Here is an 11,178-nt window from a genome sequence, read left to right as displayed (position 1 = left end):
GGGACCCTGCTGCTGCGACTGAGTACCCCTCAGCCTCGGACAAGCCCTCCTGATGTGACCAAACTCACCACACTCATAACATCCATCCGAACGCTGTGGCTGAGGAAACTGAGGCTGACCCTGGCGGCCTGGATGACCACCCCGGAAGCTCTGGAGCTGATGGTGCACTGCAAGACTGTTGGTCAGAATACTGCCCACGAAAACCACGATCACATGATGCACCATGGGAAACCTGAAGCGCTGACTGGAAGGGCCTAGGAGGATGACCCCTATCATACGAATCTCTGCCTCCAGATGAGGCACCACTGAATCGGCCTGACTGACGGGGTCTCTTATCTGCCCTATGACCACCCCCCTGTGACAATACCATCTCAATCCTCCGGGCCACATTGGCCGCCTCCTGGAAGGATATCTCGCTCCCATCCTCTCTAGCCATCTGGAGACGAATAGGCTGAATGAGTCCATCAATAAACCGTCTCACTCTCTCCCTCTCAGTGGGAAGTATAACAAGAGCATGGCGAGCCAAATCAATAAACCTGCTCTCGTACTGGGTGACTGTCATGGATCCCTGCTGGAGACGCTCGAACTGCCTCCGATAGGCCTCTCGTTGTGTAATAGGGAGAAACTTCTCCAGAAATAGATGTGTGAACTGCTCCCAGGTCAAGGCTGGAGATCCTGCTGGTCTAGCTAAACAATAATCCCTCCACCAAGTCTTGGCGGATCCAGACAACCGGAATGTAGCGAAATCAAACCCATTAGTCTCAACAATACCCATGTTCCGAAGAACCTCGTGGAAGCTATCCAAATAATCCTGAGGATCCTCAGTAGATGCACCGCTGAAAGTAGTAGTGAAGAGCTTGGTGAATGTTGCGACCAAAAACACCCACGCAAGTGCACGTGATCGTCAAGTAATAGAGTAGTGAGTAGAGTATCATTCCCTCGAAGACTTGTGATCAACTATTGACTGATTCAAACCCAATTACTTTACTTATTCAAGAGATGCGTCACAGAATAAAGATGTACTTATTTTACTACCTAAATTATCAAGAAATAATCTAACTAAAGCAATTAACCAAACGAATAGCAGTTTCGAATAACACACAGTAGGAGAGGATATTCCAGGGTCACGGGCTAGTTAACAATCTTGTTGTGTCCTTAGCTTAAGATGACTAATCGATTTATCTGGGTTATTGATTGACAAGGTTTATATTACTCGTAAGAATCTGTCGACTTCTTACTCGCCTGCTCAAATTAACTCAATACCTATATTTCTATGGAATTAAGATTAACAAGAACGCATTTACAATTCCTGTATTTTAACCAAGCAAGGCAAGTGGGTATATGTCTATCCCAATTGCGAATCTGTTCCCCGAGGCCCGAGTTTAAGAACCTGCTCTATTTAATTCTATATACAACCTAGAATTCCCGCTTTCGAGTTCAACTCTAGATTCGTAGATAGTGTTTCACTGTTAGCTACTCAGCAAAGCAATTAATAATAGAATTAAATAAACAACCCAAGATGATAAACCAACTTTGTCAAATTAAACCTCAAACAACAACATTCATGTTTTACCCATGACCCTAGAACAATGGGTTTTAACCACACATACTATTGTTCATCACAATTAGATTCAATTTCATCATAATTAGCAAAAACGAAGAGAAGAAAAGAAAAACTTGATAATCCAATTTCCTCCTTGCCTCTCTATGTCTTGCTTTAGCCTATGAAAACCTTGATAAAACTCCCTTGGGCGAGCTTGACCTTATATAGGTTAAGTGAATTTTTCTCCAGATTTCCACTTTTGCCCCCAATGAACCATCGCCGGATTTTGGACTAGCGCGGCCGCGCATTTGGGCGCGCATCTGGCCGCGCTAGTTTGCTGAGTTTCTGTCTTGGACGCGCTAGTTTTAGCGCGGGCGCGCATATGGGCGCGCTAGCGCAGTTGTGCAGTGGCCTTGATTTTTGCCTTGTCTTCAACCATACTCAGCTCCGAGGGGTCTTTGTTGCTCCAAAATGGTTCCAAATCACATTTTCTTGCATAATATAATCTCCTTAACCTGAAATATATACAATTCACAATTAGAGCCCATATTTCATCAATTAATCATAATATGACCTTGGAATATAATCAAGCGGAAGCATAAATAATAGCTAAATCATCTAGATTTCGCCTATTATCAGTGAACCTATCCAACCTCCATAAAGCATCGGCAAACATAGCTGCCCCATCACCGGCCTGGGCTACCACACCCGACTGAGCTACTCCAACTGGCTGAACTGGTGGAGTCAAAATCGGGGGAGCTACCTGCTCCGGAGTACGAGTAGTAGGAGTCTGGGCTCCTCCTCCAGCCTGAGAGACGGCTGGTGCTACAGGAAGCAAGCCTGCTCGGGTAACAGTCTCCATGAGACCCACCAATCGGACCAGAGCGTCCTGAAGAACTGGGGTGGCAATAAACCCCTCTGGGACCTGAGCTGGTCCCACCGGAACTGCTGGGGCTGGGGCCAGAACCTCCTCGTCAAATTCAACCTGAGGCTCCGCCACTGGTGCTGCTGCTCAGGGCTGAACCCCTCCCCTGCCTCGGCCTCTAGCACGGCCTCGGCCTCGCCCTCTGCCCCTAGTGGGAGCTGCCTGGGGCTCGGACTGCTGATCAGAAGATGAGGAAACGTGTGTTCTCACCATCTACGAAAGAACAGAGTAGAAATTCAATTAGCGTTGAGAAACCAAACCGCACGACAAGAAAGAACAAATGTGAAACTTTTCCTAACTCGGTAGCCTCTAGGGATAAATACAGACGTCTCCGTACCGATCCCTCAGACTCTACTAAGCTTGTCCGTGAGTTGTGAGACCTATGCAACCTAGAGCTCTGATACCAACTTGTCACGACCCGGATTTTCCACCCTCGGGAATCGTGATGGCGCCTACTGATGAGAGCTAGGCAAGCCAACCCTTAACTACCTTTAGCATTAATCAATTTACTTCTTTTAACAATTACTGGTAATACCATAAAAACAACAGAATAAAGTAAATAAGCGGAAGTCTTAAATTTAAGAAGCGGAACAACAATGCGGAAACTCAATATAAATCTCTACCCAGAACTGGTGTCACATACTCACGAACTACTAGGAGTGCTAAATACAACCGTTTGAAAGAAAATATAACTGTTTGTCTCGAAATACATGAGATAACAAACTAAAATAAAAGATAGAAGAGACGCCGGGCCTGCGGACGCCTGCAAGGCTACCTCGATATCTCGCTGAACTGAAGGCTAACTCCCGCGCTACTGCAGCTGCTGTCCAAGACCTGGATCTGTGCAAAAGAGCACAGAGTGTAGCATCAGCACAACCGACCCCATGTGCTGGTAAGTGTCTGGCCTAACCCCGGCAAGGTAGTGACGAAGCTAGTACCAGACTCCAGACAAATCTGTGCAGTTATATAATACATTGTAGAAAAATAAACAGGTACTGAGCAGTTATAAGGAAGGGGGTACATGCCTCGGGGAAACAGTTCAACTTAGCAGAAATTGAATAACACATGAAGGAACAGTACAATATCTAAAACCATATGACAGCACTACGGTTGCGGCGCGCAACCCGATACGTACTTTAACTATAACTGTGGCGTGCAACCCGATCCATACGTTTAACTATAACTGTTGCAGCGCGCAACCCGATCCAATAATTATAACATATATCTGTTGTGGCGTGCAACCCGATCCAATCAAATTTATGTTGCGGCGTGCAACCTGATCCACTATAGATTATGTTACGGCGCGCAACCCGATCCAATAATTATAACATATACCTGTTGCGGCGTGCAACCCGATCGAATCAAGGGAACTCAACAGTACAAGTATACTCATCCCGGCAAGGGAGAACCAGCTATAACCAATCTCAATTCGAATTTAGCATTTCTATTATCACCATTTCTAACTCATAATCAACTTTCACAAAAATAAGCTAAACCTTGCTCAACAACACAAGTCTATTCACTGTTTCATCCATAGTATCATTCGAGAACGAAATAAATGTCAATTTAAGACTCACGGTCATGCTCGACACCGGCGTATAGATACTCGTCACCATGCCTATACGCCGTACTCCACAAGAAACACATAAAAAATATGACTCAACTCCTAATCCCTCAAGCTAAGGTTAAACCGAACACTTACCTCGATGCTTTGAATTCAACTCAAGTCTCAATTATGGCTTTACCCCTCGATTCCGCCACCAATTCGCTCGTATCTAATCACAAATTACTTAATTACATTAATAAACACTAAATGAATCAATTTGAATGCATAAAAATAAATTTTCCAAAGTTTTTCTCAAAAATTCAAAAATCGCCCCCAGGGCCCATGTGGTCAAAACCCTAGGATCGAACCAAAACCCGGCTACCCATTCCCCCACGAACCCAAATATGTGATTTGTTTTGAAATCGGGCCTCAAATTGAGGTCCAAATCCGCAATTTAAGAAAAACCTAGGTTCTACCCTAAACCCCAAATTTCTCCCATGAAAATCTTTGATTTCAAGTTGAAAACATGTTAAATGATGTTTTGAAAGAAACGAATAAAAATCAATTTACAAATGATTTGGAAGAAGGTTGGTTCTTGAAAAAATCGCCCAAAGGAGTTGTGTTTTGAAAATGGGGTGAAAAATGTCTTAAAATCGACTAAGTATGAAAAAATGCAGGTTGCAGATGTGGGAAATGCGAACTGGGTTCGCAATTGCGAACCCCGACCTGTTATGGGAATTGCGAAGTTTGGTTCGCATTTGCGAACACTGAACAAAAATGAGGGCATCGCATTCGCGACAATGATGTCGCATTTGCGGTATACCAGGCTTCGTATTTGCGAGCCAAAATGTCGCATTTGCGACTGGCTCAACATCGCATTTGCGAACCAGATGGCCGCATTTGCGACCCATGCAGGATTCCCCCTTCTCGCATTTGCGATCATAGGCTCGCATTTGCGAGATCGCATTTGCGAGACCTTCTTCGCATATGCGAAGATTGCAGAACTGAAATGCCAGATTTTCTGAAAGGTTAAAAATGCATCCGTGGCCTATCCAAAACTCACCCGAGCCCTCGGGGTTCCAAACCAAACACACACACAACCTCAAAACATCTTACGGACTTATTCGTGCGATCAAATCGCTAATATAACATCATAAACATCAAATTAAGCCTCAAAATCCATGATTTCTTCCAAATTTCATAAAACATCAAACTTTCCATTTTAAGTCTGAAACACGTCAAACGACGTTCGTTTTCAACCAAACTTTACAGAAAGCGCTTAAACCATATATAAGACCTGTACCGGGCGCCGGAACCAAAATACGGGCCGGTACCAACTCGTTCTAATCAAATTTCATTTTCAATTCCTTTAATTATTTTCAGAAAACAATTTTACTCAAAAATTGATTTCTCGGGCTTGGGGCCTCAGAATTCGATTCCGGGCATACGCCCAAGTCCCATATTTTTCTACGGACCCTCCGGGACCGTCAAATCACGGGTCCGGGTCTGTTTATCCAAAATATTGATCGAAGTCAAATTTACTCATTTTAATATCAAAATTTAGCATATTTCACAGAATTTCATATTTAAGCTTTCCGGCTACGCGTCCGGAATGCGCACGCAAAACGAGGCGACTATAAATGAGGGTTTTCAAGGCCTCGGAAGCACAGAATAGGTAAGAAAATAGGTGATGACCCTTTGGGTCGTCACAAAAAGAGGTGTGAATGGAAAATGGTGGAAAAAGAAATAGAGGGAAGTGAAATTTTGAATGAGTTCATTTCATTTATGCACTTTGTCCCTCATTGGTAGAAGGAAAGAAAATCTTTGTGTATATATAGAGAAGCTGATCTTTTAGCTTTTAAAGAATTAAGAAGAAGGCAAGCCTCGCGCCGTCGTCGTCGTCGCTCGCTCGACTCGGCTTCGGCTTCGGCTTCGGCTTCGGCTTCGGACTCGGATTCGGATTCGTATTCGGATTCGGATTTGGATTTGGATTTGGATTTGGTTAAAGATCGATTGATTGATTAATCTTTTTGGACAAAATTCTTTTCAAATATTTCCATTTTCTTTCCCGGATTATTTTAAATCCGTTTTAATTTTCCCGCAATATTTCCAACAGCTATGGCTGTTCTGAAACAGTGTCAAACCTGTTCCAATAGCCATGGCTGTTCTTAAAGGTTGCAAACCTTTTCAGAAACAGTACCAAATTGGCTATAAATATTCTTTCAAATCCCAGAATATTTACTTACGAAATTTTCTGATAATTTTCTTCTTCTTCTGCACAAAAATTCCAGTGTGTTTTACAGCCTTTGAGTGGTTCGCTGTTCATCGGCGTTTTTGGTACCAACACTCCGGTGAGTTAAATCGTTCTATCTTGGAAGGATATATTCCAGAACCTCGGGTACTTGAGGAGAATAATTTCCTTAAGGACACACTGTGTATTCAGTGGGATCGATTTGTTCCTATACCGTTTTCAAAATTTATTTTGAAGTTCAAATACTGTTTTCAGAATTTATTTCTACTAACTTTCTGTTTCTGTTTTCAGAAAGATTATTGTTTTTATTTATTTACAGCAATACAGATATATAACAGTTTTAACTTGTGCCCGCTTTGTAAAAAAAATTACAAGCGTACCCACTTTTTCGCGTAACTTCAGCATACGGGGCTGAAGTAGCAAAGGCAATTACGCAAAACTTCAGCATTCTAGTAGACGGGGCTGAAGTTTTTTTGTCCTGGATAAGATGCTGAAGTTATTTAGTTCATTTTTAAAAACTTCAGCACTAAAATAGCTGAAGTTTTTTTTTTGTCCTGAGTTCATTAGTTTTGTCATAAAACTTTTTCAAAAACTTCAGCAGAAGATGCTGAAGTTATTTAGTTCATTTGTAAAAACTTCAGCACTAAATAAGCTGAAGTTTTTTTGTTCTGGATAAGCTTTTTCAAAACATCAGCAGAAGATGCTGAAGTTATTTAGTTCATTTGTAAAAGCTTCAGCACTATATAAGCTAAAGTTTTTTTGTCCTGCATTCATTAGTTTTGTCATAAAGCTTTTTCAAAAACTTAGCAGAAGATGCTGAAGTTATTTAGTTCATTTGTAAAAACTTCAGCACTATATAAGCTGAAGTTTTTGAAAAAGCTTTCTAACATACTAGATAAATAATCACCTTATTCTTTCATAGTGTATTACTACTATAAAATAATCAAATTGCCAACAATATCTAAATCATAAATGTTGGAAACAATAAACGTCAAAAGAACAGAATTACGTAGAAATATTCACAAATTATTGTCTACTAACTTACGTAATTATTTATAATTTATTTTTAAATAATCTGATAAACATACTTATGGCAATCATCCCATGAACTGAAGCTTCATAGTAGCACCAACAGCAGAAGAAGAAGAAGAAGAAGAAGAAGAAGAAGAAGAAGAAGAAGAAGAAGAAGAAGAAGAAAACGAAGGAGGAGAAGGAGGAGGAGAAAGGGGGCTGAAGTTGTTTAAAAAGTGGGTACAAGTTAAAACTTTTAAAAAAAAATGGGTATAGGTTAAATGGGGGCGACCAAATAGGGCGCCCCGTGCAATTTTTACACTGAAATCAGGGGCGGCTCTAAAGCTTGGCGGGTGAGGCCATTGCCTTAGGCCCCAAAATTTGAAGGCCCGAAATTTACTTAATCTCTTATTATTATGACTACTATATACTATAGAATTTATATAAATAATAATTATAAAGAAAAGTGTTATAGAATATTGTTTTTGTTATTTGATTGACGTTATTTTATACCAATAAGTTCATAAGTTATGATAATTTTCTCACTCATTAATTAGTATATTTGCTTCACTATTCACTTTTAATTTTATCCTTTTTATATAGAATTAAGATATATACCGACATATATTGAATTTCTTTTACAATTTTCTTTGAAACTACATGAACAGAAAAGCATTCACGCACCGATTTTCTTTTAATGTAATTCAACATATTATAATAGGTTATTTATAATTAATTTTAGATATTCACCAATAAGTGCTACGAATTAATAGAATGAACTACAATTATCGTTTAAATTGATCAGAATAAGTAAATATTTTTTGACACTGTCAATGCTCAAAACTTAAGTTATTACGTTATGTACGTTTATTTCTTTTTCTTGATTGTGATGGTAGCCATATCAAAAATTTCACTTTGAGTTATGGACCTCAACATCCGATAATCCACCACTTTATTCTTTGTGCTCTTCTTCCTTTTTTTATTTATTTTTAAATTCCCTATTTTTTTGTCTTAAATGATTAATTTGTTGTTTAGAAAGCAAATTTTATTGTTTGTTTAAAAATTTTATAAAATAAATTTAAGGGCCTTTCAATATGATTTCGCTTTAGGCCACAAGATCTGTTGAGCCGCCCCTAGCTGGAGTCCATGGATGGATTTTCATGATGTATCCTCAAAACCGTGAAATTCATTTTCCAAGAAAGCAAAGATAGACAGCGTGAAACTGGTCATTTTTTGTGTTGCTTTGGGCACCATTATAGGATTTTAGATATGCTTGACTGATAGACTGGTAGTCTGCAAATTACATTTTTCAATCATTCCCGAAGATGGATTCATATCGTCGACCCCAACTTGTTTGGGATTGAGACATAGTTAATTGATTGATTGAAACATTCCAGATTGTCCTCCTCTCCCCACTCTCAATCATCTTTGGTGTAATTCTTGTATAGAATTGAAGTGTTTGGAATCTCATGGTGTTAGCTCCAGTTGGTAATTTTACCTCTTTGTTCCACCAAGAATTTGGAGGAGCAAGACAACGATCTGAAGTGCATTTCTTAGAATGTCAAACATGGTATATAGAACTGTTCTATGAAATGTCAATATAGAATATTTCGCAGTCATATCTTTTGTTGTCAAAAGATTAAAAGGCAGCCTCTACTTTGATTGATTCGCCAAAGAGTAAAATTCGTTTTGCTTGTCCATAAACTGAGAAAGCTAAGGGATTATGCTTTTGAGATATGGATATGCCTTTGATCCAAAGGCTTCAATGTTTGAAATTGGTGATAGAGGTACACTCAAATGCCTTTGATCCAAAGGCTTCAAGCAGACTTGAGAATATCAAAATACAGTGTTTTACTCAGTTTGTTTTGTCATCATGTAATTTCAACTCCATAGACAATTGGTTATTGTTGACCCATCATTTAGGAATAAAGCTTGTACAAGTTGTAGCTAAAAAGCTGGATTAATGCAGGATGTGGGCGTATCTAGAATTTTAAGAATATGGGTGCACCATTATATTAATTAAAAAGGACATGTGGAATTAGGGATTTATTTATTTATTAATTATAAAACGAATTACTATATAGGTATCGAACCCCTGATTTAAGGGACAAAAGGGACACTTAGTCACCAGTGCACTTATATGGTGGTCATTTGAGAGCATGGATGGCCACAAATATATTTAGGTACATAATATGAAAAATTAGTACTAGTATTTATATATATAGCCTAGGGAGGGAGCTCGGGTGCATGTACCCCACCCCTCCACATAAATCCGCCCCTGGACGTGATATGCTAGATGTATCTCCTCGATTATTTACACTCTGAGCAAATCCTGTTCATACATTAGAACCGCCGCATCATGCTTTCCATTCATAGAAATCTCGTTCATATATTTACATAATAAAAATAAAAAGCTAGCAGAATCTGCGATCCATGTCCAATTTTGTAGAAACTTTAGTCACTTCAAAGTGCAAAAGAACAAGTGAGAAGATGGTGTACTATAATAATAATAATCTATTTAACAATGAAAAGTTGTGCTACAAACTTGACCAAAGAGACACACAGTAGTCACTCTAGAGTGACTACTGTAGTTTGGCAATTAGGACTGACCACAACACAGTTTATTCCACTATAATAACAAGGTACTATTATTCCTTAAAACACAATATATGCTGCTATTGTATGTATATAGGGTTTAATTAATGACCACAAGTGCAGTTCACACAGCTGCAGCTGCTGCCGCACTTGCATTTGCCATCATGTTCTGCTGCTCCGCCGTTCATCGCGGCTGTCTCGCTGTAGCTGCAAGAGAAAGATAAAAGAGATGAATCAAAATATAGGTGACTACTTGCATGAGACCATATCTTGATTTGCATCCTGTCATTCTTAAGAAGGGATTATGTAATCTTTTCTGGGTCGTTCCAATATTATTTAATGTCCTTTTGGGACGCATGAGATATATATAACAATTAGATGAAAAGAGGAGCTGGTAGGAGAGAGTTACCTCTTCTCAGTCTCGACAATGACGAGATTATACTGGTTTTCCTTCTTCCTGCAATATTTACAGACATATTGCCTTACATCAATATAAGCCAAAAGACAAGTATATTTAAAGTGCTAATCATATATTATCGAGACATTAGTAAAAATGAATAACTATCTCTTGATCGATGAGAGGCACGTAAAGATTTGACATTGCAATGCCACTACATTATTTTCGACTTGAATGGTGTAGTAAAATTACGATTTTCAAAATATATATAGATTCGCATGTGGTGGCATTTCATATGAAAGAGCAGCACGTTGCGCTAAGCTCATGGTATGCACGGTCCAGGCTACCTTGCATTGTCTCACACCAATCAACCTATAATCTTAAGTTCATGACCTCTATCTATTTTGAAATTGCAAAGGTTGTTTTTCTTAGACAAGATAAACGTAAATTCAACTAATATTTGAAGTAAAAAGATGATAGTAATTACTTACACACACTGGCTGGCGCTAGAGCAGTCGCAGTTGCCACACTTGTCCGACATGTTTAGGAGATTAAAGCCAACAATAAGATTTTAATAGAGTTTTACTTAAATAGGAGAAAGTGTCTGTTGTAAATTTGCTATGGCTTGAATCGAAACTATGAGATTGGGTTGCTATTTATAGATGGAAAGTAGGAAAGAACAAGTTGGCATAGGCCTAGAAAGGAGCACACACTTCTGAGAAAAGGTTGGAAAAAGGAATCTTCAAAATAGAAGGGGCTAAGGCTTGGTTTTTATCATCCTCTCGTGTCACTTTATGTTGTGCATTTCCCTTTTCGTGATCAAATTCAATACACAAAAGACTAGGGATTCTTTTTAGATAGAATTTAATTTATATACCTTGTCAGTATAAGTAATTTTTAGGGAAAGGAC

General features: G+C 39.3%; 1 protein-coding gene across 1 annotated transcript; it reads right to left on the bottom strand.

Annotated features, from left to right (window-relative positions):
* LOC109226651 (metallothionein-like protein type 3) lies at positions 9,763 to 10,914 on the bottom strand. Its single transcript, XM_019391472.1, has 3 exons — positions 10,760 to 10,914; positions 10,281 to 10,328; positions 9,763 to 10,078 (listed from the first exon to the last, which is right to left on the bottom strand). Exons 1-3 carry the CDS (start codon positions 10,807 to 10,809, stop codon positions 9,976 to 9,978), a joined length of 201 nt encoding a protein of 66 aa, XP_019247017.1. The 5' UTR covers positions 10,810 to 10,914; the 3' UTR covers positions 9,763 to 9,975.

This window comes from Nicotiana attenuata, chromosome 6 (genome assembly GCF_001879085.1).
Source record: "Nicotiana attenuata strain UT chromosome 6, NIATTr2, whole genome shotgun sequence".
Lineage (NCBI taxonomy): Eukaryota > Viridiplantae > Streptophyta > Magnoliopsida > Solanales > Solanaceae > Nicotiana > Nicotiana attenuata.
The sequence above is the reverse complement of the archived record's forward strand: the minus strand, read 5'-3'. Positions and strand labels throughout refer to the sequence as shown.

What these genes read in the sequence shown, in the direction of transcription:
- LOC109226651 (XM_019391472.1), bottom strand. Translation starts at nt 10,809, where the DNA reads ATGTCGGACAAGTGTGGCAACTGCGACTGCTCTAGCGCCAGCCAGTGT. An exon ending in TCTAGCGCCAGCCAGTGTGT is followed by an intron (nt 10,329 to 10,759) that starts GTAAGTAATTAC and finishes TAAATATTGCAG; the next exon opens with GAAGAAGGAAAACCAGTATA. An exon ending in ATTGTCGAGACTGAGAAGAG is followed by an intron (nt 10,079 to 10,280) that starts GTAACTCTCTCC and finishes TTTCTCTTGCAG; the next exon opens with CTACAGCGAGACAGCCGCGA.